The sequence below is a fragment of the Sciurus vulgaris genome, assembly GCF_902686455.1.
Source record: "Sciurus vulgaris genome assembly, chromosome: 10".
In the NCBI taxonomy this organism is placed as follows: domain Eukaryota; kingdom Metazoa; phylum Chordata; class Mammalia; order Rodentia; family Sciuridae; genus Sciurus; species Sciurus vulgaris.
Window position 1 is genome coordinate 42,378,701 of NC_136470.1, and position 19,437 is coordinate 42,398,137.

The 19,437-nt window shown below is 32.7% G+C and overlaps 1 protein-coding gene across 2 annotated transcripts in view; it reads left to right on the plus strand.

Annotated features, from left to right (window-relative positions):
• The window catches only part of EPHA3 (EPH receptor A3), a 340,031-nt gene that overhangs the window by 249,895 nt on the left and 70,699 nt on the right, over window positions 1-19,437 (plus strand). Inside the window, exons 6-7 of one of the 2 annotated variants that reach the window (XM_079155919.1) lie at window positions 14,439-14,563; window positions 17,201-17,363. In XM_079155919.1, coding sequence (XP_079012045.1) covers window positions 14,439-14,563; window positions 17,201-17,363 — 288 coding nt within the window. The remainder of the gene's footprint in view (window positions 1-14,438; window positions 14,564-17,200; window positions 17,364-19,437) is intronic. The other variant, XM_079155920.1, reaches the window with a different exon arrangement.

Here is a 19,437-nt window from a genome sequence, read left to right on the forward strand (position 1 = left end):
TTGGTTTAAGATTTGAAATTCAACAGAAAGATCAACACTAAGCGCTCAGGTGCCAATTTTTACATCAGCTGTTCTTGGGAGTTGGTCATCAGTGGTATTCATCATTTCTGTAAATGCACTTCGGTAGTTAGCAATTTGTAGTCCATAAGGGCCTTTGAATTTGTTTTCAAAAAACAACTTCGAACATATGTTATTTCATTAAATTATAGATGTTAACTGAATGAATTCTTCAGTTGCATGTTTCTTTCTATAAAAACTTGGTCATTTCTTGTAAGGCGGTGCAGACTTCTCGAGGAATGTATTGAAAAATTTTTCTCACAATTTTCCTTCTGGACCTTCCTGTCATTGCTTCCCTTGTGTAAGCTTAATTATGGGGTTTGGTAACAAGGACATGATCTTCTTTTATTCAAATCTTTCATTTCACTTGGGTTGATTTTTTTCTTGTCTGATTTAATTTCCCTCCATTTCATTAGAAACTAGAGGTGAATTACCCAAAACACTTTCTAATCTGTCTTTCTATATTATTATTTTATACATGAAGATTTTTGAAAAGATTATACTGATTGTGCATAGTTGTCTTTACATTGAAATGACCTATATTGAACACAAATGTTAAAGGAATATACGTTCATTCCACATGTACCCATTTGTAAATTTTATGCCTTGTGGAGAACCCAATGTTTGGTCTTTCTGGACTCTTATTTCAGGATCTCTTTTCAGAGATTAAAGCAACCCATTAGAACTCAAAATTGAGATTCAACTATTCCTGGCATTATCAAAGAATAAAAGAACCACACTTTAGCTATCCAGGAAAGTAAGGTATATATATAGATCCACAAATGCATGTATAAAAACCAACTTTGAACCCCTCTAGATGTAATGCATAGAAAAACCCAGCCATATTTAAAGACTAGACTGCCAGACTTCTCAGTCCCAAGTTAGCCTTTAGCATTTTTCCCCTTGATTTTTTCTAGTGAGGTGCTTTTTGAAGGAAATTTAACTTGAAAAGCATGTTTCTAAAGAGAAACCACAGAGTGTACAATGTGAATAAAAATGATTCTTAATTTATTGTTTTTTGATTCCAGAAGAAATCTGACAGACCAGGCTAGGAACACTTTGTAATACTAGGTTTAATAGTTTCATGCATTTTTTTCAACAAATAGCTCCAATCATTATGAAAGAAAAATAGGGAACACAGTACAAAAATATTTAAAATTATTCAAAGATATATATATATGTGTACATGTACACATGCTTTTTATTTCAGGTTTCTCTTTTTAAAAATAACTTTATTAGGGCATACTTACAATTCATAAATCCACCCATTTCATGTATACAGTCAATAATTTTTGGTAACTTTACTAATGACACCATCACCCATAAGTCAGTATTAGAATATTTTCACCCTCTATGAAGTAATGAGGAGTCCAGCACATCACTTTTAACTCAAGTTTTTAATATATATTTGACTTTTAGAGTCTTTATATAGAATATAGTTTTTCCTAAATAAAACTCAACACAAAATGACTTAAATTTATTTCAGAAGTTTGAGAATGAATGTTTATAATCTTTCCACGTATTAGCTAAACTGTAACGTCTCCCCTGTAAAAGCCAGAGTCTACACAGCTGTGTCTGAGAATGCTTGCTCTGTATAGGCTAATGACAATTTTCTGTTAGCTATTGCAGTAAAGAATTAGAAATAGAAATGCAGGAACCTAAATGCCCACATTGAAATGAAAGCCAAAGCTTTAAAAGAAACAAGTATAACTATATTTGTATCCACATAATTTTCTTTTTAGCTTTACTTATGCAATCCAAAAATGGAACAACTTAAGGCTATTTTTTTTCCTAATGTGCTAAAATTTTTATGGTGCGTGTAAAAAGTAATCAGCTCCAGTTCTCAAAATTCTAAGGTCGATTATGTGAAGTATTCATAATTGCAAAAATATGTATTGATGTATTTCCCTTATTTGGATGGTCTTGAGAACTAGAATTGCCTCAGAATTCATGGCTAGATAAAAAGGTATTTGACAAAAATTCTCCAGATAAATTAAACCTTTTTCTAAATTTAAAGAGGTCAACCACAGGAATCATGGGTATTAAGCAGCAGGTAGTCTGCCTCTGAAATTTCCCCCCTTTGGTCTTCTGCCTGAATTTTTAAAAATCTGTTTGTGGGGAATAAAGTTATTTATTGCAACTAAATGTTTGCATTTCTTAATCTAGTTATGGGGCAGAGAAGGAAAGATTTTGGGACAAAGGAGTTTAGGATGTATTATTAAGTATACACATAAACAAGCAGATTTTACAGCCAAAAGAGAAATTTTGCAGGCATGATTGCTTTTGGAAAATGTGTAAGCCTCTACTGGTATTCATTTTGTTTGTATAAATTTGTTAACACACCCAAATTAGCATATTCTCTGCCTGCATCCTTCAGAAAGTTAGACTCGAAAAAACTGAATATTTTTATATGTACTTAATTTGTTAAATTTTAATACAAATTTAATGATGAGTTTGGGATACATACTTGGAAGAGATGTATAATGAATATTAAGATTCATGTTGTAATTGTCAAATACATTTAAATTTTTTCCTATTTTATTTAAAAATGGATGATTTCTTCTGAATTAACAAAGACTTGTATTCTTTAGGAGAATACCTATATTATAAATAAGTTTCTGGCATCACAGTGACATGTAACTAGGGCTTCTCAGAAAGCCGATTTCATGGCAATCAAAATATTTAATATTCTATATAGTGTTCTAAAAAAATTGTTCTCTCTCTTTTGGAATATTTCCTTTTCACATTCCCCCCCCCCCAACCTTTGAGTATTTCTATTTGTGAATAAATTAGATAGATTTAAGCTGATTTACAAATTCTGATTTCCAAATGTTTGAAAAGACTTCATACATTTCCTGTTATGGAAGGTTTGAGTTTTTTCCTTCATAAAGGAAGCATCAATATCATTTCTCAAGAGAACCTCCTCTTCTGCTGCGGATAGTCTCTGCTGCGCTTGGGGTAGTGTTGCTAGACATATTTAAGCCATATGGGTCAAGCAAACCATATACTAAGCAGAATTTCCCAACATTTCCTTTGTTTCTGCTTCCTACATGTGATTAATAATATTTAAACATAATGCATACTTTTGTGGTGTCCACCATTTTAAAAACTCAAGGAAAGATAATGTACTACAAAAATTAATGATTTGTAGAACAATGTAGAGTTCAGCAAAGATTGCTCACTCATGGGCACAATGACATTAGGACAATTCTCAATCATGTAGGAGTCAGTGAATTGCTTTCTCACTCACCCAAGAATGTATGTATTTAAGTGAGAATAAAGCTACTTTAAGGCCACAATTGAATCCACAGAAATGCATGCATTATGGTGCCGATATGAAGTGTCTCTCAAAGACTTATGTGTTGAAGGCTCGGTCTCCAATAGGGTGATGTTCAGAGGTGGGATCTGGGGAAATGATTGCATCATGAGGGTTCTGCCATCATGTGTGGAGCAATCCAGTGAGAGATTCACGATGTGATGATATTTTTGGGAGGAGGTTAAAACTGTACAAAGTGGAACCTACTTAGAGAAAGGGAGTCACTAGGTATGTGACCTGGAAAGGAAATTTTCTCTCTGGCCCCTCCTTCCCAGCTACCATGAAGAGGGCAGCTTTGCTCCTCCTGTCCTTCCACCATGATATTCACCTCAGGCCAAAGCAATGGAGTCAGTCAAATTTGAATGAAAACCTCTGATTCTGTGAGCCAAAATAAGTCTTTCCTCCTTTAACTTGTTTTTCTCAGGCATTTTATCTCAGGGATGAAAAACTAACACACACCCCACGTGTGCATATGTCTGTGTGGCTTATGTGTGTTTCAAAGTTTGGGATCTTCATTAAAGTTAGCAATTTATTATTTGTGACACAGACACCAAATGATCCCACCCAAACAAGGTTTTTATGTGATGTCTTAAAGCTCTGCTCAGCCATAGACATAGCATTATTTTCCCCTTATTTGAATAGTTTTAAATGTAAAACTAAAGGATCCAGCAAAAATTGAACAAAATTGTGAATTGGGGACTGAGGGATACCAACAAGCAGCAGGTAGTTCCAGATATGTGTGTTAGCTTATAATTTAGTGTAACCATATAATTAACAATGTAATCTGACTAAAATCATGGGAACTAGTCATCAGAGACATAGGAGCCCCTCAGCTAATAAGCTTTTAAGTATAGAAGTTCCTATCCTTTAAGTGGAAAAGACTGCTGAAACTATATATTACCAAAGCTCCTACAGGCTGGTTTTAAACTTTGGTATAAATTAAACATCAAAGACATGGCATCATGGAGGTCTACTCTGGTATGAATGTTCGTGACCCCTCTAAATTCATAGACTGAAACCTAATCACAAATGTGATGATATTAAGAGGTGGGATCTTTGGAAGGTGATTCTGAGTGTGGAGCTTGTGTGAATGGGATTAAGAGCATTTTAAAAATGGCTTCAGAGAGCCGCCTTCCTTACTACTCTGTCAGGATACAAGAAGAAAATGCCATCTGTGAACCAGGAAATGTGCTCTCATCAGACACCAAATATACCAGCACCATGATCTTAGACTTCTCAGCTTCCAGCACTGTAAGAAATAAATTTCAGTTGCTTATAAATTTATGATATTTTGCTATAGCAGCCCAAACAGATGAAGTTAAGGACTGATTGAAGAGTGAGGTAAAAATGACACAGCAAAATTGTGTACATGCCAGATGTCTCCTTGGATGACTCAGTTTCTCCTTCTCAAGCAGAGGTCTTCCTTCTGCTTACTTGAAAAAAAAAAATCCAGATAATATTTCCCAATTCTGTTTATTTTTAAATGTGTATTTTATTATTACGATGAAGGTAAGAGATCAGGAGATAATAAACAGTGAACAAGGTGTTTTTTTCTATTATTATGGGGAGAGGTTGATGGCTAGGTATCAAGTTATAATTAGAAGTTCTGCTATGCAGTTGCAGAGAAGAGTGAGTAAAGACAATGAAAAGGTGCTGTTTATTTCAAAAAGCTAGAGAAATGGAGTTTGAATGTTTTCACCAAGAAAAAATGATAAATATTTGAGGAGTGAGATGTATACCATGATTTAAACATTACTCAATGTGTACATTCTATCAAAATACTGTAAGGCACCCCATAACTATGCACATTTTTGTATTTATGTATTAGTTAAAAATAAATGTAAACAAAAAAAAAAAAAAAAAAAAAAAAAGAATAGTTGGTTGTAGTTCCTAAGAGGAGAGGAAAGGAATACAGGACCAAAAGAGAAGCACAGGGGTTTTCGTCAGGTAGAAGGAGCAGGAAGAATTATAGACAGGAGCTCGTATGGTGTTTTCCATGAGAAAGGCAAACAGGGTAAACTGGCCTGTGAATGACTAGTGTGAATAATTTCAGGAGACGCTGGGAATGGGGACTTTCTCTGGCTTTCTGGCACCTGTCTGCAGGGTCATATGGACAGAAGAATGTAGCTTCCTCCAGTGTAAGAGCCAGAGTAAAGGTCCTGGACTGATTACTTTATGTATGAAAGGGACATTCTGGCCAGTCATTTGCTTTTCATGAAAACTTAGCCGTGAAAGAGACAGACTCTTCCAAGTCATGAAGTCCCAGTTGCCAAAGCATCCAGAATACAGAAAATAATATTTAGGGTTACGTTAATACCATGATATACTGAATCTAATTACACAAACTGCAATTTTTACTTATTTTCCAATTGAGGAAATATTTAGACAAAGTGAATTATACTGATCAGAAGTGTAAAATACAATGACCTTTGACAAACATATACCCAACAAGTTATAATTACTTCTGTCACTATAGACTATTTTCTAGTGTCCCTTTAATAGCTGTGGTGCCAAAGTTTAATTTATCAAAGATCAGTGTATATTTTGTTTCATTTCTAAATATAATGTAACATAATAAAATAAATTTATTTCTATTCCTTTCTGATTCTCTTCTTAAAGATATGAACCAAGCAATACAAGATAGCCTTTTAGAATAGTTATCTTACCATAATCTGTAAAGCATGAGGTAAGTGTAAATACCTTCCTGCTCTAAAGCTGTATTTAGATTATTCCCCTCCACTCTTGCAGCTAATCAAAAGGCAGCAACCCCTTTCCAGAAGCCCCACAGAAAAGCTGACCTGCACCCAGCATCCAGAGTTAGATCTATCTACCCTGTGCTGGAATATGGCAACTCTAACCCTGAAAAATCCTAATTCAGAACAGAAATATTACTTGACAGCTTTTAAAAAAATACACTCATAGTTCTAATATGAAATGTGCTCCACACTTACGTGAGCTTGATCTTATATGATCATTCTTTTCCCATCACACATTTCTTTCAGCAACACTGAGTAACTATCCCACCTCAATCTTTGGGACCATCAATACTAAAATAAATTTGTGGATATTAATAAGTGGTATATAAGGTACTATCTGATTTCTTTGCCTAAGATTTCATATTTAGTTGTCTAAATTTTTATTATTAACTTGGTTTTGAAGTTTCTACTGTTATCTTTATTTTGTAGAAACCAGTGAATTCAGGAAATGAGCAGAGGAAGATATCTAAAGTAATCCTACATTGGCCAGGGACTTGGGCTGTCGAAGATCCAGAAAAGCAAATTTTCTAAATATTATCATTAGGAAATTATTCCCAATGACAACTTTGACAGTCATGATTTAGACTAATTTCTGCTCCCAAAGTGAAACAGTGTTTTCTAGAAATTTTAAGATCTTTTGAAACTTAAATGATGGTAGGAATTACTGAAGCTTTTAAAAAATTTTTTGACTCTCTGGAAGGGAAGATTCTGTTCTCTCCATGTGGATTCATTATATTGTCTGTGGGACATACTTTTTCTAAGTTTAGGGTTAGGCAAATAGTTGGAGTTTTAAAGCATATACTTTTTTTAATCCTTTTTAAAATTTGTTCTAATCAGTTGTATATGACAGTAGAATGCAGCATGTACTTTCACACTTAAAATAATGAATATGGCATTTTAAAAAATGAACATGGCTAAATGGCTACTTTTCTAAAAAATTTTATGTTTCAAGGCAGTTGATAAAAAAGAGGAATAAGTATACATGCATTTGAATTTCATCTATCTCATGTTAACAGTGAAAGATCTTCCCCGCAGCATTAGATCTTGTATGTTAATAAAAAACAGTGGGATGAAAATCACATACAAACACACAACGAGCCTCTGATTGCCTTGTGTAACAATGTGTGATGTCCAAGGATAGGGCTCATTAGACTCTCAAACTGCAGCTGTGTCAAGAATGCTCAGTCTTTCAAAGGACCTAAAAAGAGAAGAATCTTGTAAAACATCCTAGTGAATCCAAGCAACATTTTCCCCTAAGTTATACTAATTCTGTATGTATTTATATGTGTGTATACATCCTCACTAAAATTCTCAATATTTTATGGAAAATTTTGCTTAGTGTACTGCATTTTCCAAAGGTGAATAGTATGGAAAAATTTTATTTGCTCTAAATTGTATTATTTCACAGTTAGATGATTTCTTATTTTAGAGATTAATCAACTTCAAGTGGAGGATGAGTTTTAAATATATTTGTTTATAAACATTAAAGTCTTTTACGTGGAGGCATTATACTAAGCTATAATTAACCCCATAGATTTTAAAAGTCATGAAAGATTCAGGCAAAGATTATTCTGATTACATGAACATGTAAGATGATATTAATGAAGGAGAATTTGTCATTTTTAAAAAAAAAATTTGAAGATCAGTTAAGAAAATGACAAAACAGGATGATTCCATCTTGATGAATCCATATGATAAACATTTATGAAGTGAACCCTTCCTCTATCACTTTTTTCTCTTTATTTCTTCATGCTAAGATGGGGATAAGATTATAAATTATCATTTCAGTCTCCAGTATTTAAAACTACATTGATATTTTAAAAAATGGATAATTAAAACTTTGAAAATTTTCAGAAATTTAGGACTGGGAAACTCAATTCTTGAATACATTATATTAACAAATAATGAAAAAAACAGAAATTTTGGTCAAAAATTTTCATTGTAAAAAATATATATAATTTTACAAAAGGTCTAACAACTTTATGTTCCAGCACCATTGATTTGGTTTTGAGAAAACTACTTTTATCCTTACTATGTAATTTGAAAGATACAATTTTATAGAAAATCATCTCTCTCCTAAGTATATTTCAATTATCATTTTAGTTTGAGTTTTATTATGTTAATATCAGGAGTTAAAGAGAATTTATTGCTCAGGGGAACAGTCACAAAATAAATTGTACATTTATTCCAAAGCTGTCCAAACAGTAGTAGTAGAGTTGAGCAAAGTCAATAAATACTATGCAGGGCATGGAAGGCTGAGTGCTCACAATGGGAAGCACTGATTGGGAAGATAGAGACAAGAAAATAATATAATTACAAGGCAGAGCAGTGGACTAAATGCTAGAAGAATGGATTACAGCCATCTCCTCTTGCCCGTTGTTTCACTTTCCAGGATTCAGTGACCGGACATCAGTGGCGATCCAAAAATATTAATGGAAAATTTCAGAAAAAAAAAAACTCCTAAGTGTTAGACTGTGTTAGACCATTCTTAGTGAAGTGATAAAATGTCATGCTGTGCCACTCTATTCCCCTGGAGACAGGAGTCTCCCTTTTGTCCAGATGCTACCTGTCTGAGTTATGACACTGTTTGTGTTCAACTAACCTTGACTGATTTCATTATTATTATTTTATGCTAAAGATCTTATTTTATTGCTGCATGATAATTATATAGAATAGTGGATTTCATGGTGGCATATGTGTTAATGTGTATAACATGGTTGGAAAAGTTTCATTATTAATTATTGTTGTTAACCTCTTACTTTACCTAATTTATGAACTAAATTATATTACAGGTAGTGTATAAAATGTCCAGTGCCATCTATGTCTTCAGGCATCCACTGGGGGTTTTGAAACGTATCTCCCAAGAGTACGGTTGAACTGCACTATTATGGAAAAAGAGAGGATGGAGTTGGCTAAATATTGCCTAAGGGACTGGGAAAGTTTTATAAGGGAAGTATATTAGCAGTAGATTTTGAAAGGTAATGAGCAGAAACATCTTCCACATAGAAAAGGAAGAGATCTAGCATTCCAGGCAGGAATTACAACATGCACAAATGTGGATAGACGAAAGAATAATTGTCTTTACAATTTTAGCTTTGAACAGAGAGCAATAAATGATAAAGATTGTGTGTGTGTGTGTGTGTGTGTGTGTGTGTGTGTGTGTGTGTGTTGTGGTCTTACAAGAGTCTAGTCCAGAATTTTTCAAATGTTTGTGATTCTAAGCATATTTAAAATCAGCTTCTTAGATTCTGAGAGCATCCATTTGAAGCTTATTATTTGCTTAGCAATTAAAATCTAGATTTGAAATTATGAGATTTTGATGTAGGGGATAGTCAATGTTTCATTTGCTTTATAAAGTAATAAATCATTAAAATGTGTATGAAGTGGAAGTTCTGGAAAGATTGAGGGAAAGATTGAGAAGAAAGTCACTGAATCTGATACAGGATGAAAATAGCAAGCTTTGATCTATGGCCTGAAGACCAGAGAGTAGGACAAAACAAACAAACAAACAAACAAAAAGTATCAACTTTCAAAGGGTGGAAGAGTACACAGAGGGAAAACTCTGAAATCTTAGACTAGGTACATTGCAAAATGGGAAAGTCATGGCCCAAAGAGGAAATCACAGAGAATGCCAGGTTTGGGGAATTCAGGGTGGGGGTGGTGAGATGGAGAACATAAAGCTATGGATGATTGTGTTAAATCAAACCCCAGAGTGTTTCTGGATTTAATAGAAGTGTTCTCTTCTAAAAAAAAAAAAAAAAAAAAGAGAGAGAGAAAAAAAACTGAAAAGGAAATGTTAAGTGGGCATTGTACAGAATGCTAAAGAAAAATAGGGGGGTAATGCTTTTAAAGGCATGTCTGACTCAAAAGAAAAATCTTTCAACCATTTACTGCATGATATTTTCCCATGGAGATAATTTTTAAAAGCTTTGGCTCACTTCGAAGAGAAATACTGAGCCCTTTTTGTTATTACTTTAACTTGTCCAATCTCTAAACCACAGAGATACCTCAGAGGTTCATTAGAAATTCCCCAACCCAGAAATAGGAAGGTCCCAATAAAAACAAACTAACCAGATCCTTTAGGAGTTGAATTTTGGAGTTTTGACTTCCTGATTCTAAGGAAGGGTCATATTTTAGTTGCAGAATAATAGTAAGTGTAGCATAAAAAGCACCAGAGTTAAAATAATGAATCCCTTCCATGCCTGTCTGTAGATTTGGCAAGCTTGATACTTACCAAGCTTGATTCTAATACAAATTTTGGACAAAGCAAGTCCTATTTCTACCCCAGTCCCTTTACACAGAAGCCTTTTTTTAGGGTGACATTTTTGCTTGTCTGTTGTAATTTATCTTTCTGTTATTTCATTTGATGTAATTGATGGTCTAAGTTATATTAACAATGAGAACAAATCTTGTCTTTCCTCCACAAATCAATGAGGAAAAAATGTTTTGGAAAATTTTTTTCCACTGTTAGACTGAGTTCAATTATTACCAGTTAGGGCTTATACTTCTCTTTTTCTTTGTCCTACTTTTGAACTAGTCATTGCATGTTACCAATTCAAGAGGCTGTCATTGCTCGTCATTGCTAGATAGGGAGAAAGACACCCAGTGAACAATTCAACTCTCATGCTCAGAAGCTATGTCTCCTTAGAAGACAAATTGAAAAGCACTCCGGAAGCTAGCTTTTAAAGGCACAACTGATAGATAATATAGGTGAAACTGTCCAGTCATCTGTTCTGACAAAGGTATATTTTAAAGGACAATGAATTTCAAGAAGCATGAGTAGATCCACTGTGACAAGGCCAGAATTTCTTTAGTGCTCACTATGTTTGGAAGGTTTTAGTAGCACAGTGTAAACCCTGAAACAGCTGCCTGGAGAATGGTTAATTGTGTGATTCATGAGCCAACCCTTCCAGCTCCCACTGTTTTTACTTGCATTTGGATTCTTTTAAGGAATACTTCATTTAAAATATCACTTTACCAACTATTTCATCTTTCATTTTTTTTTTAATTTTACAAAGGACACATTTTGTTGTATTCAGAATAATGAAAGCTCAAAATCAAACATTATCTTCCTTTCCAAAACCAATACAAAAAAATGTATTTTACCCACCAAAATATTATTTCAAAATTTTTGTGAATTATTACCTTCACCTGTTATTAATGTTCTGCTTACTAATTTCTTCATTTTCCCCCCTATATAACTGCCCATTTACTGACCTGCACAAATGTCTGATCCAGTCCTCAGTGTCCTATCCTGTCACCAATTTCCTCTCACTAGGAGAAACATTTTAGTAATCTTATTATTTAGGATCTGGTAAAGGAACACAATTGAAACTCAATCCTGGGCTATCGAGGTACTCACCAGTAATTGCTATTTAAGTTTATATATCAGCAAATTTGCAACAGAAAACCCATGTTCTATCTTTTTTTACCTTCTGCTAACTCCCAGCATTTCTCCAGTTCTAGAGAGTTCATTTTTTCATTCAATATAGCAATCTCCCTGTATTCTTTCAAATCACAAGTTCAAAAAGGAGACAAGTGAGAATACAACAAATTAAATCTATTTCATACATTGCAACACCATTTTTGTATAGCAAAAATTAACAAATTCCTCTAGGATTTGAAAATTAGTAATTTGTACAAATCTCTCTTTGGTACCTAAAAACAGAAAGAAATGTAATCCATATGACTCTTTATCACTAACATTATAAATTGTGTTAAAGCACATGAAGTATGGAGAAATTATGCTTCAGGAAATGAATTAAAAAGGTTCTAAGAAACTTTTTAAATAAAAAGCATTAATATAACAGAATGCCCACAGAATGCATCTCTTAATGTAGCATGTTTACAATAAGAGAGAACACAATTTCTGTTAATTATTTATTAATATTAAAATATTGATGAGCTTTATCTAAGAGTAATGGGCTTCCAGCTGGTATACTGGGTTGAACTGTGCTGAAATTTAGCCAGTATGAGGGGTGTGTATTAAAAGAGCAGAACAAATAACTTAACAGGGGCCTAAAAGCAGCAATCAGAAAAGGTTCATTTAACATAGAGATGGCACAAGCTTCGAGCAATTGCCTCTACTTAAGTAAGTGTGGAATTACAAAAGGTTATTTATTACAGTTCAACAGGGGCCTGCAGCTTGCTCAAAGGCCTTTGAAGTATTTCAACAGTTATAAAGTCTTTCTTAGTGCACAAGCAGTAAAACTTGGGCAGACCCCCAAAACAGTCTGCAAAGCTTTTATTAAAAGGTTAATACACCCTTGTCACAATCGTTGTTTGAAAGGAATTATTTTCTCTCTCCCCTTTTTTAAAGGAGAGATATCATACCTGTGTTTTTCTCAAACATCTTTGAAATGTATTTTAATGATTTTGAAAAATAAACCAGTTTCGTGAGGGTATGAAATTAAATATAGGACTTCATGGATTTAAAAGGAAAGTGTTCCAATACAAAGCTTCTTTGAAATGCTCGGCAAGCACACATCAAAAGTCATTCTACTAATGGATTTGCTTCGGCAGAAAAATTAGTGGAATTTTTCCATTGTTTGTAAAAGAAGCAAAATTTGGTTCTAAGGACATTGGTGACTTCAATTTTCTCATTAGCAATTGGATAATAAATTGATTTTTCTAAGTATATACGAAGAAAATAAAATAATATAAGGTGAAAATAGCTTATCTTTTGCTTCGAATCAACATTAGAGCAGCAAATCACAGAGGTGGGGGATGAGACCAATTTGGGAATTAAACAGAAAAGTATTGAGTAGATGAAGAGAAGACATGACATAAAAGGTAAATGACTTTAGTTGGCATCAGAAGATAGTAATTTCTAAAATGAGAATAAGAAAATAAATTAAAAATGAGAATAATAAAATAAATGTACTTTCCACCAGAAAAGCAAAACCTACATTTTTATTTTTTTGGCAAAAGATTAAGTCCTCATTCCCAGACCATTAGGGTAAGAACACTGTAATTAGAGAAGTGTTCATAGAAGTATCTTACAAATAATAGGAACAGATGGATGGGAAATTTATTGAAATAGAGTCTAAAAAGTGGCACAAGTCACAACTGATGCACAAAAACTTTAAAGTGACACATAAAGGTTAAAAAGTATTTACACATGGGAGCAGCTTGAAAGGTTCCATGCAAAAGTCATCATGTGATAAGTATAGAAAGATGGAATCAACGAATATGGAATCCACACTATTAGCTTTTTGAAGATTATAAATACATAGTGTTCAAATAGGCTTGATTTGCAAAAAATGTGTAACATAGTGGGTTTTCAATCAATTAAAACAATTCAATAGTTAATGTATGAAAATTCCTGAGCTTTTTCTGGTAATTTGGTTTGCTATATTCTACTAGGGCCAAGTTCTGCTGTACTGCAGTGAGGCATTTCACTTGACTGTTTGAGACTGAGATTCAAAACCCAAAATACATAGACAATATGCATTTTTATTTTTAATGGAAGAATTGGAAACAGAAATCACTTAAAACATATTTAAGCTTTAGTTTGAAATGAAGATGACCCCGTTATATCTGATCTAAATTGCTGCTTTCTATTTATATTCCAAATTTTTGATAATATGCAACAAAAGATAACAAATATAGCCATTATTGAATAAGATATCTCAAAATACATCTGTAACACAAAGCAGTTATTTCCTTGAATTTCTTGTTAAATATTTTTAAGAAATTAAAATTCAAAAATATAAAATCATTTTCTTGAAATGAATTTTTATTCATGAGAGATTTTTGTCAGAAATCAAGATCTATAGTAATGTCCTAAGTCATATCTATTTCATAATACACTAAATATTATTATTATCTATGGATACCATGGGACTCCTCGTGCATAATGGATTCCAGTCCTCTTACAGAGTTGCATATGAAAATGTTATCAATGAACTGAGGGATCTGGCATTAATAACTTTGCAACATTATAACAAATAGGTAGTCCTAATGTTTTGTTCTTTTTTTAATATATCAAATATATTTCATTGCTTACATTATAGTAGCATATTGAAAACATCTGCTCACTTGCCACTAGTCAACCAGCAGCAGAAAATCTCAGCTCATTTTCCATAGGCTTGAATGCACTAGGGCTATAATCCAGCTGCTGGGACTGGATATGGGGCCAGATTAATACTCAGGGGTCTTGGAAATGGAAATCATGCTTTCTTGCCAAAGATTAGACCAATGATAGACTCCATTTGCTGGTTCTCTTCTCTCTCTCTGCTCTTATTCACCATGCTTTTCAACCCATAAACTTGATTTCTCCCACTTTTCCTCCCTTCCTTTCTTTACAGCTCCATCACCTGTCATGATAATCAAGAAAGATCGGACATCCAGAAATAGCATCTCTTTATCCTGGCAAGAACCTGAACATCCTAATGGGATCATATTGGACTATGAAGTCAAATACTATGAAAAGGTGGGGAAACAATTTTATGTGGTTGAGTTGTGTAGGGAATGAGCCTATTTTCTCATTAGCAATACTCTTGAAAAGAAAGCAGTGACATTGTTAGTAAGAGCTATGTTTAGTATCCCTGTCGTATGAGCTCTTTAATTTATAGGTAGGGGGCATTTAGAAACCACCTTGTCAAATATCCTTTACTCTACAGCAATAAACAACATCAAAAATATCACTACCAAACATAATTCAGTTAATTGTGACAATAGACAGGACATTTATGTTCTTTTACACAGAGAATCCTTGTTCCACTAAAACCTTTGTAGTGATTCTTTGACTTCTCTGATGAAGTATTCCTTTTTTAATTGGCTCAAACCTCATTTTGTGATCTTCTCATTGTCGTGATTTTCATTTAATAAAGAGGGTAACATTGGAATGAATAACAAAACACCACATATTTAACTCATGATAAAAAGATTTCCTGACTCTGCAGAGGAAAATAAAGAAAATGGGGTGAATGAATAAGTATGCCTCACATCATAAAACTGTGTTTTAACATTGCAATTATAAAAGATGAGCACAGGGTTATTTATATATAGAATTTAGATAGTGACATTTCATCACTTAAACACTTATTGTTCCCTAGTTTTAAAAAATGGACAAGTTTGAAAGCAAGATGTATTCAAACTTTATCATCAAAGCTGGTTCACTTCATAGCTGTTAATACAGAAACAGAACACATTTGTGTATCTGCTGCCCTTTATAAAGTATTTTAAAGTGAATTAAAAACAAGCTGGGCAATTTTGTAGCTATACATATGTACATGCAGTTTATGTATACTGGATGTTTCTGCATGCATTATTTAAATTTCAACAATATGATCATTTATTGAAAGTTGGTAAATAGGAATTTTTAAAAGGAATAATTGAGAGTAGTAACATTAGATGAATTTCCCATAGCCCCTGCCAAAATATTTTATTAGGCTTATGTTTTTAATCCTGACATTCACGATTCCTCATTTAGCATGTTTCCCTGATTGTGTACCTACTTCAGTGTGAGAATGGATAGTTAGAGGTCTGAGAGTTATTAGAACATTCAGTTGTCAAAGAGGCATAATGCATAAATATACTTTTGTGTTATGCAGTTATTTTCTTTATTGAAGTCAACATAGTTCATAAACATGATGTTATTTTATGTATACTCTTCTCTATAGGAAAAAGATATTCCCTTTTCATCAAAATAAAGTGAGGCCTAAGAAATTTCATTTTGCCATAATCACAGTACAGTAATCCACTATGTTAAAGCCAATCACTTTTGTGACTGTGATCTTTTAAAAAACATGACAAGATAGAGGGAGCAGATATAAGAATGCAAGTTTCATTGATGATCTAAGAAATTAACTTTGTGCCTCAGTTCAGACTGGATAACCAAACTATGATGTTAATTCCAAAATACAATTGACTTATGTTTATATCTTTTGCCAACATGAAAAATAAATTAACTTCTTTCAAACTCCACCAACAAAATAATGTATACATTATGCAATGAATAGAGGAAGAAAATCATTAAATCTATTATTTCCTAAGCTTTTAAAAACACGATGCTTGCATACAAGTGATGTTACTTAAATATGTGTATAAAAATACTTATTTTTAGCACAGAAATATGAATTTAAAAATTATTCCCAAATTCACATGTGGGACTTAGAAATATTTTGAATGCTTCACTGGAATTTTAGTTTCTTAAGATCTATATTTCTTGACTGCTTAATGTAATTGTCTCAAAATGATCAACGGAGTCTGCTTCTGGGTACTTGCTCAATAATTTTTAAATGAACAAAATAATTATTTATGCATAAGAAATATATTCAATATATATATGAAATATATTCAATACTTTTCATTATTTAATATACTAACTCAAATGCTATCTAATATATAACCAGCATCTCTAGCTAAAAAGTATAATTAATTATCATTTTCATGTATGTTAGAGAAAAAATAAATTCAGTGCAAATTTAATTTTTGCAAATAGAACTTGACACAAAAGAAACTTTAATATTAATGTGGAATGTGAATCTCCCAGAACAGATCCTTTTTGGGAACTATTTCTAGAATTTACTCAGATGATATTTGTCTCTACTAAATGGCAATGACTTACATAAAATACAAAACAAACGTAGTTATACTGAGGATATTAGAACCACATATATAATCTTGACTTCATTTTTAAAATTTTAGATTAATAGAAATATTTTCTATTTGACATTCAGTAGAATGTTCTTATTAGGTTTAATTCAAAGGGCTATTTTCTTCTTTGTAAGCTTATTCTTGGAATTAGTTTGAAGCTTTCTTTCAGCTTTGACTTTGAAGAGAATGTATTTTCACTCACATGTTCACTAACCAGTAAGAATTAAAGCTAACTTTTCCAGGTTTATGCGGAGAGCATACATCATAACCTCCAAATTAGGAAGTCTATAAACATTTTCATTGGAAAAATTTCCCTCCTTGCACCCAGCAAGTGAAATAATGGGCATAACTTTTTTTATGCATCATGTGCTCTATTTTAAAGAATCAACTTAGAGTATTTAACTGTTAATCATGCAATAGCATTATAATGAAGTTTGATATTAACATGATTTATTTTCTTACTTCAAAGCAGGAACAAGAGACAAGTTATACCATTTTGAGGGCAAGAGGCACAAATGTCACCATCAGTAGCCTCAAGCCTGATACTACATATGTATTCCAAATCCGAGCCCGAACAGCAGCTGGATATGGGACCAACAGCCGCAAGTTCGAGTTCGAAACTAGCCCAGACTGTATGTATTATTTCAATTTTGTGTAAGGGGGAGGACTGTTACCAAAAGTGTTTGATATTTTATTCTCACTTCCTAAATGTTAACCTAGTATGATAAATTGAATGTTTTGCTTGGGACTTCAGTAATTTGCTGAGGTATGTGTTTGTATTTGTGTGAGTATGCATCTGTGTTCTTGTTCTCTTTTACAGATCAAACTTATTTTAATGTGTGGAATACTTCTGGTTTTCCGTTAGTCATAAATTCCTCTTAAGGAACATTGTTAAATATGATAACATACTTCCAGCGCCTGTCAATTTAGATGTTTGAAGTTCATTGAATGATTCAGTTAACCACAAACAAGAAACCTGATGATGCATGAGAATCCTAATTTTGTTTTTAGCCTTAACACATCCATTCATGTATAACTTAGGGAATAAGAATTTTCTAAAATATGTTTTATTGCTTCATTCATATTCACAAGAAATTGGGATAGCCTGTCCAGTTGATCCCAAATTTAGCTAATATTGGCCTAGAATTGGCAGATATTTTCCAGAAAAAAACAAAGATTTCCTTCCATTAAATGCATTCACTCAATATTTTAAAAGCACTCTGGTGAAATATAATTCTCAGAAGTTAATATCATAACTATGTTGATAATATAAAATAAATACAAGCTAAATATTTTATTTAACTAATTAGTTAATGAGAAGACTAATAAGAGATCAAGACTGGTTTAAAGGAAAATTAGAACAGATGCATACACATACATATTTGTGCATGTGTGTGTTTAGAAATAAACCAATTATATCTCTGCTGAACAAGTGTTATTTTAATTGTAATAAGAAAAGTCACATGTAGCACTGATAGTTTTCTTCAACTATAATTCACAGTTATAAACTAGCCTAGAGAAAAGATCAAATATGGACACCCTTTAGAATCAGATTTTCCTGAAAGGATCTAAGAGTGTCCAAAACTTCATTGAAGAAAAATCTAGTCATGTCTTTTGACCATTCTAACTTGCAATTTTTCTGTTACCTATATTTTCTATTTTCTAAATATTTTGTTCCTGACATAAAATCGCATTATTATTGGTAATAATTTCATACATAGTAGGACTGGTCATAAATGATAAAAACTTAGTAAAATATTTCATGACATTGGCTTTGTCAAGTAAGAATGCTACTTAAAGAGCTGTAACTTCTGCAAGGTTTTGAGGTTCTAATGCTTCTATACATCTTCAGTTCACAGCAGAACTATAACCAATCTACTTAGAGGAGAGCACCCATTCACAGACATACATATCTACCCTTAAAGACCTCTCCTAACTCCACAATGAAATAAGCAGGGAGAAACCTCTCCAGAGACACTAGATACAAAATTCAGTATGGTGTAGAAATCCATGACAAGGCTCAAAATAAGTTAAAAATTTTTAGATGACTGGACATAATTTCAGTGTGACATTAGTTATTCTAAGGTTTTTTTGCAACTTTTAAATGATGTGAAGAAAGTTTCTCCTTTTGAAATGATTACAAATTGATTTTTCAAACTTATAAATGAATAGTTGAATTAACAGTAACAACAAAATCCATATTTGGTTTACTAGAAAATATCCCAAATCACAGAAGTAGGAAAAGCAAATATTTATGATATCTTATGATACAAATTATACATATTGAGGGGTAAAAGAGTCAGATCACAATTATATAAATATTTAGTATGTTAATGAATAATTTGGAACATCCATCTAATTTTGTATGATGTTAATTAGCACTCAACCCTATCTGATAAGTAGATTTGCAAAATCAACAACAAATTTCAGTATAATTCCATATTTGACATAGACATTGCTGAGTAGCATTTATGCATAGAAGACTTCTTTTGAGACTTAGTGTCTGAAGTTTAAGAAATTGACAATTTTTACAGACTTGGGATGTGGCTCAGTAGTACAGCACTTCGATAGGATGTGAAAAGCCCTAGATTTAATTCCCAGCACTGAAGAAAGAAAAGTAGCTGATTTAAATCCTGTAGGGCTGTAGGATTTGTACCAAGTTTTATTCTTGAAATACTTATATTGATTGAGAAAGAGAGAGGAGAA